The sequence below is a fragment of the Elephas maximus genome, chromosome 2, assembly GCF_024166365.1.
Source record: "Elephas maximus indicus isolate mEleMax1 chromosome 2, mEleMax1 primary haplotype, whole genome shotgun sequence".
NCBI classification, from domain to species: Eukaryota; Metazoa; Chordata; class Mammalia; order Proboscidea; family Elephantidae; genus Elephas; species Elephas maximus.
Genome location: NC_064820.1, coordinates 217,467,426 through 217,483,267, shown reverse-complemented (window position 1 = coordinate 217,483,267; position 15,842 = coordinate 217,467,426). Strand labels below are relative to the sequence as shown.

The window sequence follows — 15,842 nt, the reverse complement described above, 5'->3', positions numbered from 1 at the left end:
CAACCTCAGTCACTCTCTTCAAAATGGGTATAATAAGAGAACCAATCAGACATGTTGGAGGATGACATTACATGACACATACAACACACTTGGCATCAAATAATTGCTTTAAAAAAAAAAAGGTAAGCCATTAATATTAACAACAGTGAAACCACACCAGGATCTGAGTCTTCCTTCAGTCTACTTGACTGAGAGCCTTTTCTTCCCTCGGTGCCCCCAGAGCCTTGCCCGTGCCTGTGGCACAGCAGATGTTCACATCTGTCTCTGAATTAACACTGAAAGCTCTCACCTTTAGGTTGGAGAGAGACAGTCACCTCACTAATGCCCCCACCTCTTTGGTTCTTTGAAAATAGCGATCACATATCTGTCTGTGGGCACGTCCGGGGCTGTAATAACGGCTGGAGATTCAGAGTGAGAAGACGGAAGATGTTTGCCCATCGTGGTGCTCAGGGAACTAGGTGTTAGGCTATGATAGCGGATGGATGGCTCAGCAGAGGGAGGAGAGAGGAGCACTCTTCTCACTGATGCACACAGGACCGTAGGTACAAGTGAGGCCCAGAGCCTGCTTCAACCCCTTCATTTTACAGAGGAAAAGACCCAGGCCCAAATGGCAGAAGGGGCTTGTCCAGGGACCTAGGCAAAAAGATGGAGGAGGGTGCCCTATTTATTTGAAAATAAAATCTAAATTCAAGGATTGAAAAAACATCCTTAAAAGTAAACACCGTGTGTGCTCTGTAGGCACATACACAGACATGCACAACAGGGGCTCAAAGGTATTTTCGTAACCAAAATATTCAAATTATTGGAGCAAAACCACTCAGTGGCCTCCTGATACAATAACCACAAAACATGACTAATGTACTTCAAGATTCTAAAATCCCTAAGATTAAATTATATTCAGAATCATTCACTGATTGTGTTACTGTGTTTTAATTCTCTGAAAACCAATAACCTGTATTTAACAGGATGGTAACTTTTGACCCGGCCACTTACTGTGCCAGAAAAGAGCCCTAAACCGTTTCTAAAAGCCAGTAGCTGTCCAGTTGATCCTGACTCTTGGCACCCCCTTGTGTGTCAGAGCAGAACTCCATGCCATAGGGTTTTCAATGACCGATTTTTCAGAAGCAGATCACCAGGTCTCTTTCCGGGCACCTCTGGGTGGACACGAATCGCCACCTTTTTGGTTAGCAGCCAAGCGTGTATCCGTCTGCACCCCCCAAGGACTCCAAGCCATTTCTAGCATTACCTATTTCCGGCTTGTCAAGCAGGCTGATGAGGATGCGGAAAGGTTTCAGGTAAGCATGATGGCGTTCCTCCACATCGACACCTGAGAAGTTCTGGTGCAGTATTTCGGTCAGGCCCTGTTATTTATGGAGTCTCATGTTAGGATATTAGGATGACAGTACAGCATGACATTAATGGTAGTTCTAAGTGTTAAATACTCTGGGATAAAAAAGAAAACCAGTGAACAGCAGGCGACCAGTCCACTGCAGTTCTCCCATTCAGGTACTTCGGAACATGCAACGTCTACTGTGAGGTCCAGTGAAGAAGCCCCCTGAAATGTCATGATCAAGAATACCCTGGAGAATCCTCACCCATTAAGGATGGGAATGCAAAATGGCATAGCCACTGTGGAAAACAGTTTGTTGGTTCCTCAAAAAGTTGAACATTGAACTACCATATAAGCCAGCAATCCTAATCCTAAGTAAATACCCAGGAGAACTAAAGGCAGGAGTGCAAACAGAAACCTGCACGCCAATGTTTACTGCAGCACTTTTCACAACAGTCAAAGGTAGAAACAAGAGAAATGTCCATCAACAGCCAAATGGATAAACAAAATACGGCATATCCATACAAGGGAATTTTACACAGCCATAAAGAGAAGTGAAGTCCAGATGCACACCACAACATGGACGAACCTTGAAAACACCATGCTGAGTGAGGTAAGTCCGTATGCTGTTATGATCTCACTTACATGAGATAAGCAAACACAAAGAAAACAAAGATTGTTAGTGGTTACCAGTGCTTAGGGGGCAATGAGTTCATGGTAACAGTGGTGGAATAACTTGGAAAAGGTTAGCGATAACGGTTGTATAATATGAAGAATGTAATCAATGCCACTGAATTTTACATGCAGAAATTGTTGAATTGTTGAATATTTTGTAATGCATATTTTCACCACACACACACAAAAAGAATGCCCTGCATGAGGCTGACTGTCCAGAAGCATTCCTTTACCTCAACTAGAAGATCCTTCGAGTACTTTTCAAAAAAATAAGAGGACTGGTCTTCATAAGAAGTTGAGATTTCAGATTCTGGCACAATAGTGTTGCCTTTAATATCCGAACCTATAAGAGAGTTGTAGACAGATCTATAATTTTCAAGTCCAACATATTGTGGTAAAGTCTCATATTCTGATATTTCTAAAAATATAACTCTTTCAACAGGAAACCAAAATCAGTTTCATAAACACCAGGTAACATTTTTTTTCTTCATCGAGACAAATTCTGACAGTGGTGTGCGGGGATTATGCAGGCAGAATCCCTTCTCAACAGGAATCAAGTTAGTTTGTTCCAAGAGTCTTCCCTAATGGTCTTTTACAATGATAGACTATTGTTGTTAACTGTCATCAAGTCGCTTCTGACGCATGGTGACCCCATATGGGCAGAGTAGAACTGCTCCATATGGTTTTCAACCCTTCAAAAGCAGACTGTCAGGCCTGCCTTTTGAGGTGTCTCTGGGTGGGTCCCAATCACCAACTTTTCAGCTAGTACTTGAGCATTTAACCCTCTTTGTTACCCAGGTCACAATTACGATTACAGGTATATAACGGAATGAGGAAAATCTTTAAAAAGCTAGTATTTGTTCACACAGCACTATGCAAAATCAGGAGTCCCTTGGTAGTGCAAATAGTTAATGTGCTCGGCTGGAAACCAAAAGGCTGGAGGTTTGAGTCCACCCAGAGACATTTTGGCAAAAGGCCTGGTGATCTACTTCCAAAAAATCAGCCATTGAAAACTCTACAGAAGATAGGTCTACCCTGACACACGCGGGCGCGCCATGAGTTGGAGTAGACTCAACAGCACCTGGTTTTTACGTGAAATCAAGGCATTCCCACAGGTAAGCCCTCATTTTCAGCCTCACATAACTGAGGTCCTCAGGACAAGGAGGAGCATCCTCAGGGTACAGGTAAAGAATCTGGGGCCCCTGGGGACAGCTAAGGTAGTCAGGCGGCGCTGAACTCAGCCCCATGTACTTTCTATAGACAGCATGTCCAGTCCCACTAGGAACAGGGCCATGCCTTTAACATATTCATCCTTTCCATAAAAATGCTTAAAGAGAAAAATATTCCTCTCAAAATCCTTACTAAGCTTCCATGTAATGACTCCCTAAGTTTTATAAGAAGGAAAAGGAGAGAAGAGAAGGTTAAGAGGATTTTCTGATGTTAGTGTGATGATATTTATGTGTTGAGGGTTAAAACAGCTGTGAAGTCCTTTAGCCTGTTTCCAAACCAACTTTTCTTAGGCACATGAATAGGGGCATTGATAAAATGTTTAGAAGTGCCTTTTGCTACCTTTTCATTAGTGAACCAGTTTGCCATTGAATCACTCCACCTCATGGTGACCCTACACATGTCAGAGTAGAACTGTGCTCTACACAGTTTTCAATGGCTAGTTTTTGGGAAGTAGATGGCCAGGCCTTTCTTCTGTGGTGCCTCAGGGTGGACTTAAATCACCAACCTTTTAGGTATCAGCAGAAGGTGTTAACTGTTTGCCCCACCCAGGGACTCCCGCTACCCTTAAGCTCAGCCATTTCCAGGACTCTGTCCTGTGAACCCTCCCACCCAACAGTCATGGCTGTTCCCGTCATTTCCAGGACTCTGTCCTGTGAACCCTCCCACCCAACAGTCATGGCTGTTCCCGTCATTTCCAGGACTCTGTCCTGTGAACCCTCCCACCCAACAGTCATGGCTGTTCTCCTACAAACTGACAGGGTCTCCACAAAAACACACGCTCACACACAGAAACACAAGCCCAGGATTCTCACACTCTTCAAGAGTTATCCTTCTGTCTCCTCAAAACATGTCATTCCCTTTATCCAAAACCTTCTCCTTTACTTACACTTACCCACAATGTTTGTGGGTTTTCTCTCAAACACGCCTTATCCCATGAACCTCCTCCACAGCAACACGCTTCTGCTTGAATAAAGTTTAGCTACAATTTGTGTGGTATTTCAAGCTTCTTAAAATGGAATTCAACAGGTGTTTTAGCAATCCCATTTATTATTTCCCTTATTTTTACAGTAACTGCAAAATAACCAAAGCTAAAGTATAGGCAACAGGATTCAACAGACGGGTGCCATACTCGCTCAGCGTGTCATCTTTCCACACTTCGCCACTCAGAAATCGATCACCAAGGTGGAAACTTATTCCAGAAGTCAGTCCTAAAAGGTTTTGTTAACTCAGACTTTAAATCACTGCGTGCTGCTCAGTACCTAGTAACCACGCATAGAGTCTTCTGTTCAGAGACATTTCTCTTCTCAGGAGGGTCTGGGTGGCCGCTGAGAGAATATGTACGATATCAGATCTAAGCAGAGGAATGGTTCTCTCATCAGGATCCTATTAAAAGGACAGAGAAAACTTTACTATAAGAGAATGTAAAGTACATTACTGACTTTTTGGCATGCAGCCAGCCCTACCTTAAAAACAAAAAACCAAACCCGCCATTGAGTCGATTCCAACTCATGGCAACCCTATGTGTTATAGAGTAGAGCTGCTCCATAGGGCTTTTCTTGGCCGTAATCTTTATAGGAAGGTGCCTTGGTAGCATTGTGGTTAAGCGCTCAGCTGCTAACCAAAAGGTCGGCGCCTGGAACCCAACCCTCCACGGGAGAAAGGTGTGGTAATATGCTTCTGCAGAGATTACAGCCCAGGAAACCCTATGGGACAGTTCTACGTTGTCCTAGAGGGTGGCTATGACTCAGAATCAACTTGATGGCACGCAACAACAAATCTTTACAGAGCAGACCACCAGACCCTTCTTACATGGCACCACTGTGTAGGTTTAAACCATCAACCTTTTGGTTAGTAGCCAAGAGCAAATCGTTTGTGCCACCCAGGGACCAGACAGCACTTCCTTACACGTCTACAAAGCTGTATCTCAACAAGGCAGTTCTCAAAACGAGATGGTCCTTCATATGTTGGGCAAGGAAAGAAGCTATTTGATGTTTGCTATGGAAATACCATGTTCACAAAAATGAACACAGACTTTAATCTGTCCAAAGCAAACAGTGACCACTAAGTGGCTGAGCTCTCCTCTCGAGATAAAACGGCTTGGTATTTGTCACTGCCACCCCACATCCTCAGGAAACACCATGACTTACCCTGAAGAATACCAATGACTTACCAGACAGGTATAAAATGGGAAGAAGAACAAGACAATCTCCAGATTATTTCTCTGCACCAGAACGTTTGAGTCCAACAGTGATGCACACAAAGACTTGACCTGTGAGTGACACAATGGCACCAAACAGTTCATTACAAAGACAAAACCAAAACAAACCCATTGCCGCTGAGTTGATTCTGACTCACAGCGACCCTGCAGGACAGAGTAGAACAGCCCCATACGGTTTCCAAGGCTGTAACCTTTATGGAAGCAGACTGCCACATCTTTACCCCACGGAGCAGCTGGTGGGTTTGAACCACCCACCTTTCAGTTAGCAGCCAAGCGCTTTAACCACTGTGCCACCAGTGCTCCTTCTTACAAAGACATTTATCATCATGTCATAAAAATGAAAGTGGCTTTACCTGGGAATCTTGAAATCCCAGTGCTAAATCACCAGGAACAGAAGAACAAGGGGTAATGAGGGGTGGGGAAGGAAAGGTGGGTCCTGGCTCTAGGTGCTACATAGCTGTGTGGTCCCAGGAGCATGCTCAGCTACAGACCCCACTTCTTCCACCTGAGAGTCAGAGGGGTTTGGACCAGAGGGTCAGGTTCCAAGATCTCAACTTCTATGACCCCAAACAGGAACATCCTTAGGTTTCCTTAGGGATCTTAGGTTAGACCAACACCCTGAAGATACTTGGCCAAATGGATTTCAAATCAATTCAATATGTTATTTCAAGTGTCTTTTCTGAATATGAACAGGTGTACTACAGATGCATACAAGACGGGAAAATCCACAAAATAAATGCAAATAAAGAGCTATTTCAGAAGAGCTTTGAGAATTCAGGATAGGGTCAGATCTTTCAGCTGCAGAGAAAAAGTGAGCTCAAAGGGAGGTAGGATCTACAGCCAGACCTTGGAGAAGGGAGGGGACAGTGGGTGCAAGAGGAAGGAATGGCCGGAGCAACGATGCATCATCACAGATGTGCGCAGCCAGCCCCATCAGGCCATTCAAGGGTATGTAGAGGGCCTGAGGGATGCCTGGGTGGTGCAAACTGTTAACATGCTCAGCTGCTAACCAAAAGTTTCGAGGTTTAAGTCCACCCAGAGATGTCTTGGAAGAAAGGCTTGGCAACCTACTTCTGAAAAATCAGCCACTGAAAACCCGGTGGAGTGCAGTTCTGCTCTGACACGTATCGGGTCACCATGAGTTGGAGCTGACTTGACAGCAACTAGAGAGGGCCTGAAAGGGGAGGGTAAGGAATTTGGTGGGTTGGGAGCAGACTGTTAAAATACTCTGGAATTTGGCCTTAAATCTGTAGGCAGCAGGAAGCCAGACAACTTTTAAGGCACAGGAGAGATACGAGCAAAGCTACGCTTCAGGAAAGCAAATCCTTTAACAGTCGCTAAGGGCTGGGTAGGTGGAGGACGGGATGGTAAAGAGGTTATAAAATTATGTTCTGATTGAGGAGCAAGATGTGAGAAGCTGATGCACGGCAGTGAAAATGGAAAGAAAGTCTTAAATAAAGCTGAGGAACAGGAGAGAAGGAACCGGAGAGAAGGAACCTATTTACGAGGGTCCCTTATACCCCAAGCACTGTGCTTGGTGTTGGCACCGATGCTTTCATTTAATCCTGAGTCTATGGGAGGACAGATCTACTACCCCCACTTTACCGAGAGGAGGGGACTTAGAAGGGTGAGTAATTTACAAGAAGCCGCAGAGCTGGAATTCAAAACCAGGACTTTCTCACAGAGGCGTTCAATTTTGAACGCTTTACATTGGAACTGTGGGTTCACCACTAGGTGGCAATAGACAGCAGGCCATTAAGAACAGACGAGGTCACTCAAGGGCAGGGGGGAAGAGAAAAGAAGGGAAGTCACTGAGGCGAGAGCACCCCTGAGGGCCTGAGCACAGACTCCTACAGAGTCCTGACCTTTTGGGTTTGCGAACAGCCAAAGGAGGAGGTGACAGCAGGAAGAGCTGTCCGTGGGACAGAGGCTGGAGGAGAGAGCTTCAGCGTGCAGGGCGAGGTCCGTGTGAAACAGGGATGGGGAAAACAGTTTGAAAAGAAGATTTTAGCTAAAGCGACCAACTGTGCAGAGTTCTCCTGAGTGTTGTGTACAGCGAACTGAGCTGCGGAGGAGGCCTTAGATGTGAGCAGCGCTTACTTGAATATATCAATTCTAATGCACGTGTTAAAAATTCATCTGAAGTATCTGTCCACAAAAAAAAAAAAAAAAAAAAGATGAATTTTTTTATTGTGCTTTAAGTGAAAGTTTAGAAATCAAGTCTGTCTCTGTGGATGAATTTTACAGCAGCTTTATTTATAACCGCCGAGAACTGGAAGTAACCAAAATGTCCTTCAGTCGGTGAATGGATAAACAACTGTGGTACATCCATACGGTGAAACATTAATCCAGCAATGAAAAGAAAGAAATTATGATGTCACAAAGACATGGAGGAACCCTAAATGCATGTTGCTAAGTGTCACGGATTGAGCTGTGTCCCCTAAAAATATCTGTCAACTTAGCTGGGCCATGAATCCCAGTATTGTGTGACTGTCCACCATTTTATGTGATCTTCCTATAGGTTGTAAATCCTATCACTACAATGTAATAAGATGGATTGGCAGCAGTTATATTGACGAGGGCTACAAGATTAGGTAGTGTCTTAAGCCAATCTCTTTTGAGATATAAAAGAGAGAAGCGAGCAGAGACATGGGGACCTCATACCACCAAGAAAGCAGCGCCAAGAGCAGAGTGTATCCTTTGGACCTGAGGTTCCTGTGCTGAGATGCTCCCAGACCAAGGGAAGACTGATGACAAAGACTTTCCTCTGTAGCCGACAGCGAGAGAAAGCCTTCCCCTGGAGCTGGAGCCCTGAATCTGGACTTCTAGCCTACCGGACCATGAGAGAATAAACTTCTCTTTGTTAAAGCCATCCACTCGTGGTATTTCTGTTACAGCAGCACTAGATGACTAAGACACTAAGTAAAAGAAGCCATTCGGAAAAGGCTACCTACTGTATGACGCCAACTGTATGACATTCTGGAAAAGGCAAAACTAAAGATCAGTGTCTGGCAGGGGCTCAGGGGGAGGGGAGAGGGATGAACAGGTAGAGCACAGGGCATTTTTAGGGCAGCAAAACAATTCTGCATGACACTGGAATGGCGACACTAGACATAATACATTTACCAAAACCCGTAGGGCTGCACGGCACAAAGGGTGAACCTTAATGTGATCTATGAAGTTTAGTTAATAGTAATGTATCAGTATTAGTTCTTGGGAAACCCTCGTGGCGTAGTGGTTAAATGCTACGGCTGCTACCCAAAAGGTCAGGGGTTCGAATTCACCAGGTGCTCCTTGGAAACTCTATGGGGCAGTTCTACTCTGTGCTATAGGGTCACTATGAGTTGGAATTGACTCGATGGCAATGGGTTTGGTTTTTTTAATTGGTTCTTCACCTGTAACAAACATGCCTCACTAATGTAAGGTGTTAATAATAGTAGACACTGTGCAGGGAGGCTGGGGGTAATATGGGAGCTCCATACTTGATGCACAATTTTCTAGAAACCAAAGACTGCTCTAAAAAATAAAGTATTAAAAAAAAAACCCAAAACTTATTATTACTATTATGTATTTTGTAACAGTGAGCTTCCTCCTGGTCCTGCCCAACTCATCAAGACACACTCTGGACGCTGAATGCCTCCGTTTGCCCTGCTGCTCCCACCCCCATGGGCTCAGTGACAAACCTGTACCCGGGAGCCACGCCCGCGCCCCAGCAAGGCACACAGCACCTACCGTAAGCTGGTAATCTGTCCCCAGCATGAACTTCTGCTCCTTGCCTGGTGCATGGTGGTTGATGTGACCCACGACAAAGAGTGAGGCTGGGAGGCGCACAGCCGGGCTCGCCAGGACACTCCCCCAGAGGGCAGAGTAGAACACCTCCCTGCCGACCACCACGGACAGCCTCAGCAGCAAAGCGTCTGTTCTGTTCACCAGAGAGGAAGAGATTCGACAGCTTAATCCGTGGCCCCATCTCACCTGAATGCTGCTGCGTGAACACTTGGCCAATGTTCACAGCTCCCTCTTCCTGGCCACGGAGAATACCCCCTCTGTTAGTGTTCTGAGCGGCTGCCATCTCTTGCCCTTATGCTCCTGTCCACCTGCCAGCTGTCACTGAAACTGCTGCTAAAACAAATGCCACCTGTTGCCAAAACAAATACCATCGGGAGGGAAGAGTCTGAGTGGCCGGGTCACCCTCGTGGATGGCCCCACCACGGACGCTGAGGTACCAGTAGAAGGTGCTTCCATCCCACAAAGGGGACAAGCAGTCATCCATGCTAGACAAATGAGGGGAAGTCACTAACTTGTCGAAAGGACGAATATTGCATGTTTCCATTTATGTGAACTGTCTAGGACAGGCATGAATATAGAGTCCAACATTTATTAGTGGCTACCAGGGATGGCTGGGAGGGAGGGGAAAAGGGCATGCTTAGGGGACACTGAGCTTCTGTTAAGGGTGGCAAGAAAATGTGGAAAAGGATGGTGGTGACAGGTGAATGACGTGAGGAACATAACTAACTTCACTGAACTGTACATGTGAAGAATGCTGAAATGGCAAACGATTCGCTGCATATGTTTACCACAGTAAAAATAAAAAAGATCCCAGGCATAAATTGGATACTCAATAAACATTTGTTGCATGGAAAAAAAAAAAAAAGCTAACATGACTGACTTAAAAAAAAATTATTTTTAAGATGTAAGTAATTATAAAGATAGCTCCAGCTTGAATGGTCAAAAACGTGCCAAGTGATATTTGACTTTAGAAACTCTGAGACCAAATTTCACTTTTGTGTAAGTTCCATAAGGAGCCCTGGTGGCGCAATAGTTAAGTGCTTGACTGCTAACTAAAAGGCTGGCAGTTCGAACCCATCCAGTGGCTCCTTGGGAGAAAGGCCTGGCAATCTGTTCCCATGGAGATTACAGCCCAGCAAATCCTAGGGGGCAGTTCTACTCTGTCACATGGGGTCGCTGTGAGTTGGAATCGGCTCGACGGCTCCTAATAACAACATAAATTCCATAAAGCAGGAACACCTTCCATCTCCCACAGCACCGCTATCTGCTGACACCCACACTGTGATGCCCTCAGCCTGAGGTCTGATGTTTATGCATCTCTCATCTTTATCTGCGTCCACCTGAGCACCTTAACCTGTGTGCATTAGGAAAAGCAGCTTTGTCAGGGGAGCAGGGCTTGTTTTTCCACTTCCACTGGCTTGGGACCCTGCTCTGCTCAGAGTGTTCCTGCAGGTGACTGACGTGCCTGCTCCAAGAATTGGAAGCAACCAAGATGTCCTTCAGCAGGTGAATAGATAAACTGGAGTACATCCATACGATGAAACATTAATTCAGTGATAAAATTTTCAACACTGCCTGGGCAACAGCATCTGCCAAGGAGACAGCAAAGGCAAGTTCCCACAAAGGGATCCACTTAATGACTGATCTGACCCAAAATCTGAAAGCATTCCATTTCTCATAGGTTTCCTATTATTTTCAAAGAAGACAGAAAAAAGTTACAGAAGGACTAAAAACCAGTTGCTGTCAAGTCGAGTCTGACTCATGGCAACCCCACGTGTGTCAGAGTAGAACTGTGCTCCATAGGGTCTTCAATGGGTGATTTTTTGGAAGTAGATTGCCAGGCCTTTCTTCTGAGGTGCCTCTGGGTGGACTTGAACCTCCAACCTTTTGGTTAGCAGCCAAGCCCAGTGTAATGTGGTGGTTACGCAGTGTCTCAGTCTCCTTGGGCTGCCATAACAAAACTCCACAAAGCGTGTGGCTTATAAGAACAGAAACTTGCTGTCTCCGAGATCTGCAGATAACAGTCCAAATCAGGGTGTCGGCTGTGTTGACTCCTTCTGCAGGCTCTGAGGGAGGAACTGTCCCTAGTGTCTCTCCCAGCTTCTGGTGGCTCCCAGCACTTTGGGAGTCTTTGGCTTGCATCTGCCTCCACAGTCACATCTCCTGACTCTCCCTGTCTGTTCTCCTCTTTAATGAGACACCATTCGGATGGGATTAGGACTCACTCTGCCCCAGTATGCCCTCATGTCAGCCTAACTGATAACATCTCTAAGACCTTATTTCCAAACAAGGTCACATTCACAGGTACAGGGATTAGGGCTTCGACAGATCTTTTTAGGAGACACAATTAAATCCATATCACCCAGGTTTCTGGAGTCCACCCTCCTGGGTCCAAATCCTGGTTCCAGTGTTTCTGTTGAAGCCAGGACAAGTTTAACCTCCATGCAACCCAGGACCCAGCTCTAAGAAAAAGTGTCCCTGCCTCTGGGTGGGAGATGTTGTGAGAGATAAGTGAGAATATAAATGTGACATTGCAGGAAACACTGCCTGCAATTCCTGACAGCTCTGTGTTGTGGTTAAGGTTGTGTGTCAACTTGGCTTGGACATAATTCTCAGTGGTCTGGCAGTTATGATGCAGTGTGGCAATTACGTAATGATGTAATCACCCCCATGATGAGATCTGATATAAAGTAATTACCTCCAGGATAGGATCTGTTATGAGCAGCCAATCAATTGAAATGGAGTTTCCTTGGGGGTGTGGCCTGCATTCAATATATATGGACTTTCTGGCAAAACTGGCTGGCTTTTGCTCACTCTAGATCCTGCATCCTGCTCTTCATCTGACCTCTGGTTCTTGGGACTTCAGCCAGAAGCCTGCCATCTTACCTGCTGATCTTGGGCTCATCAGCCCCTACAACTACTTGAGTCAGGAGAAGCCTCCAGCCTGATGCCTGACCCATGGACTTGGGACTTTCCAGCATCTACAACTGTGTGAGTCATTTCCTAGATATAAATCTCTCTCTTTCTATATATATACATATATGGAGCCCTGGTGGTGTAGTGGGTAAGAGCTCGGCTGCTAACCAAAAGGTATGGCAGTTTGAATTCGCCAGCTGTTCCTTGGAAACTCTTTGGGGACAGTTTTACTCTGCAGTATAGAGTCGCTATGAGTTGTAATTGACTTGGCAATGGTTTTCTTTTGGGGGTGGGTGGGTTTATATATGTGTGTGTGTGTATATATATACACATATGCACAGACACACACACTTCACTGGTTTTGCTTTCTAGAGCACCCAGCCTAAGACAGTCTGTTTGCTGGTACATCCCCAGTGCCTAGAGAAGTGTCTGACACATGGCTGACACTCAAAAGAACCATCAGAGGAATGTTGTGCTTTCCGTTCTATTTTAGCCCAAACCGTCTCCAGCTTATTTTTCAATGGTCAGTTCGGTCTACATAAAAATACTTCATACAAAATTACCTACTACCTTTTTGTATTAAAAATGAATTTTGTCCCCCTTACAACTAGTCTAAGCCTTTTTATTTCATAAAATATTAGTAGTAAATGATGCATGGTGTCTTCTTTTCATAAACACACACACACACACACACAAAAGCATTTAGGAAAAGCACACTGAACTTAGTGGCTGAAGATATTGACTGTTCTTCTATTAAGGCTGAGCAAACAAATACAGCTTAGCTCTGTCCAGCTCTGAAAACAATGTAGCAAGGGCCCTAATTTTAGGCAGAAGCACCACTTAGCCGCTGTGGCTATGGCAAGATAGGGTAGGACTGGCCCCGTGTTCCCAGGGCACAGGCAGCACACCCCTGAGCAGACAGGATGGTGCCAAGCTAGGAAGAACTCCTACAACAACAGGCTAATTTAGGAAGCCCCTGGAGTGCTCCTCTCTCTCCAAGGATGCCTCTCACAAGAAAACCAAAGTGTAGATAAATTCTAACTCAAGCACACTAAAATCACTCCCTCCCCCCTCCCCCGCCACTTTGCTTTCAGCAGTGTATTCCTGTCACGGATTGAATTGTGTTCCCCCAAAAATGTGTGCATCAATTTGGTTGGGCCATGATTCCTGGTATTGTGTGAATTTCCTATATGTTGTAAACCCTGCCTCTATGATGTTAATGAGGGAGCATGGGCGGCAGTTGTGTTAGTGAGGGAGGACTCAACCTACAGGGCTGGATTGTGTCTTGAGGCAATCTCAAGATATAAAAGGAAAGAGAAGTAAACAGAGAGGGGAGACCTTGTACCATCAAAAAAGCAGTGCCAGGAGCAGGGCGCATCCTTTGGACCCGGGGTCCCTGTGCCTGAGAAGGTCCTAGTCTGGCGGAAGACTGAGAAGGCAGACAGAGAGAGAAAGCCTTCCCCTGGAGCTGACACCTTGAATTTGGACTTTTGGCCTACTTTACTGTAAAGGAATAAATTTTTCTTCGTCAAAGCGATCCACTTGGGATATTTCTGTTATAGCAGCAGTAGATGACTAAGACAATTCCCAAAGCATGTTCCACAAATTCTGGCCACTGGAGATGTTCTGCAGAAGAGAGCTCCCTGTCACAAAGCCCAGGACATGCTGCTCCCGCCATCCCTTCTGCAATATTCAGAGTATGTCGGCTAGCTTTCTTTACTAGTCTTTATTCTCTAACAGTCTCATTTTATTGATGGTTCAGTGGTAGAGTTCCATCTTCCCTGTGGGAGAACAGAGCTCAACTCCTGGCCAATGCACCCCATGTGTAGCCACCACCCATCTGTCAGTGAAGGTTTCCATGCTGCGATGATGCTGAACAGGTTTCAGGGGAGCTTCCAGACTAACATGAACTAGGAAGAAGGGCCTGGTGGTCTACTTGCAAAAATCAGGCACTGAAAACCTCATGGATCACAACATTCTGATCCATAACAGATGGTGGGGACAGCGCAGGACTGGGCAGCGTTTTGTTCTGTTGTGCACGGGGTTACCATGAGTCCGGAGCCAACTAGATGGCAACTAACAACAAAGACAAAAATTTAAATGATACGACGGTGGAGAAAAGGCAATTACAACAGGCTACCCCCATGGAAGAGCAAAAACTCAGTAACTGACACAGAGACAGGAAGGCGCCCATGTGAAGACGAAAGCAGAGACTGGAGTGATGCTGTCACAAGCCGAGGAACACGTGGGGTCACCAGAAGCTATAAGAGGAAGGAAGGATCCTCCCCTAGAGCCTTTGGAGCAGGCATGGCCCTTCGATACCTTAATTTCAGACTCTTAGTGTCCAGAACTGCGAGAGAATGAATTTCTGTGTTTAAAGTCAAAAACCCAAAAGTAAAAACAATAAAAAAAACCTACTCAACTTTCTACTGAGTAAGAGTTACTCAAGAATTACTCATCTCTTCTTGTAGTTAAATTCCAAAGTTAGTGAGCAGAGTTTAGAGTCCAGATCTCTGAACTTTTCTACTCAAAACAAACCAAAACCAAAAAACAATAAAACCCCAAACCCTACTTCCCCTGCTTCCTCGTTCACTCTAGCTGCAGGTTTCTCTGCCTCCTGCAAACACCAGCTCATTCGAATGGCTACTTAACTTAAAACGAGTGACCAAAAAAAAAAAACCCTTGCTGTCAAGTCAATTCCGACTCATAGCCATTGTGATGGTTAAGACTGTGTGTCAACTTGACTGGGCCATGATTCTCTGTGTTTTGCCAGTTTTATAATGTTGTGATCACTTCTCTGTTGAAATCTGATATGTGATCACGCCCATCATGAAATCTGCTGAGTGGTACTGGTGGGGGCAGGGCCTGTAGCGGCTCACCAGCACTTCAGCATTTTTCTCTCCATCCTCTACCACCTATTTCCTTCCTCCTCACCTTACCAAGGTTTTTGGCTTGTTCTGGATCCAGAAGCTGCCTCCTGTCTGACCTCTGGTTCTCGGGACTTGAGCTAGCAGCTTACCTGTCAATCTTGGGATTCGTCAATGTTTATAGTCTGTGAGCAAGAGTCCTGCTCTCTGACCTGCCGATCTTGGGTTTGCCAGCCCCTGCAGCTATGTGAATCAGGAGAAACCCTCAGGTCTTGTCTGCCGACCTTGGGGATTCCTCGACCTTCACAGCCTGTGAGTGGGAGCCCTGCTCTCCGACCTGCCAATCTTGGGTTGGCCAACTTCTGTGGCTGCGTGAATTGGGAGAGGCCTCTATCCTAATCCACAGACTTGGGACATTCTAGTCTCTACAATCGCTTGAGCTGTTTCCTTGATATAAATCTCTATATATTTATACGCTTCACTGGTTTTGCTTCTCTAGAGAACCCAGCCTAAGACAGCGACCCTATAGGATACAGTAGAACTGCCCCATAGGATTTCCAAGGAGCAGCTGTTGGATTCGAACTGATTTTTTTGGTTAGCAGCTGAGCTCTTGACCACTGTGCCACCAGGGCTCCAAGTGAGTGACACGGGCTGTAAACCCCCAGCATTTCACAAGCCTGGCCCTGCACTCACTTGCTAAATAGACAGTCACTGCAAGCTGTCACCAGACCTAACAGCTTCTGGTACGATACTGAGCAAGCAGGGAAGGGCCAACAGTGCATCTGCCATAATACAATCAGATCCAGCTCCACAGAAG

At 45.6% G+C, this 15,842-nt stretch overlaps 1 protein-coding gene across 2 annotated transcripts in view; it reads right to left on the bottom strand.

The window, feature by feature from the left end:
- Nucleotides 1-15,842, bottom strand: part of DOP1B (DOP1 leucine zipper like protein B) — a 149,433-nt gene that overhangs the window by 75,229 nt on the left and 58,362 nt on the right. For both annotated transcript variants that reach the window (XM_049874796.1, XM_049874797.1), the window contains exons 5-9: nucleotides 9,186-9,375; nucleotides 5,406-5,504; nucleotides 4,495-4,618; nucleotides 2,239-2,348; nucleotides 1,247-1,361 (exon numbers count right to left, since the gene is read on the bottom strand). In XM_049874796.1, coding sequence (XP_049730753.1) covers nucleotides 1,247-1,361; nucleotides 2,239-2,348; nucleotides 4,495-4,618; nucleotides 5,406-5,504; nucleotides 9,186-9,375 — 638 coding nt within the window. The remainder of the gene's footprint in view (nucleotides 1-1,246; nucleotides 1,362-2,238; nucleotides 2,349-4,494; nucleotides 4,619-5,405; nucleotides 5,505-9,185; nucleotides 9,376-15,842) is intronic.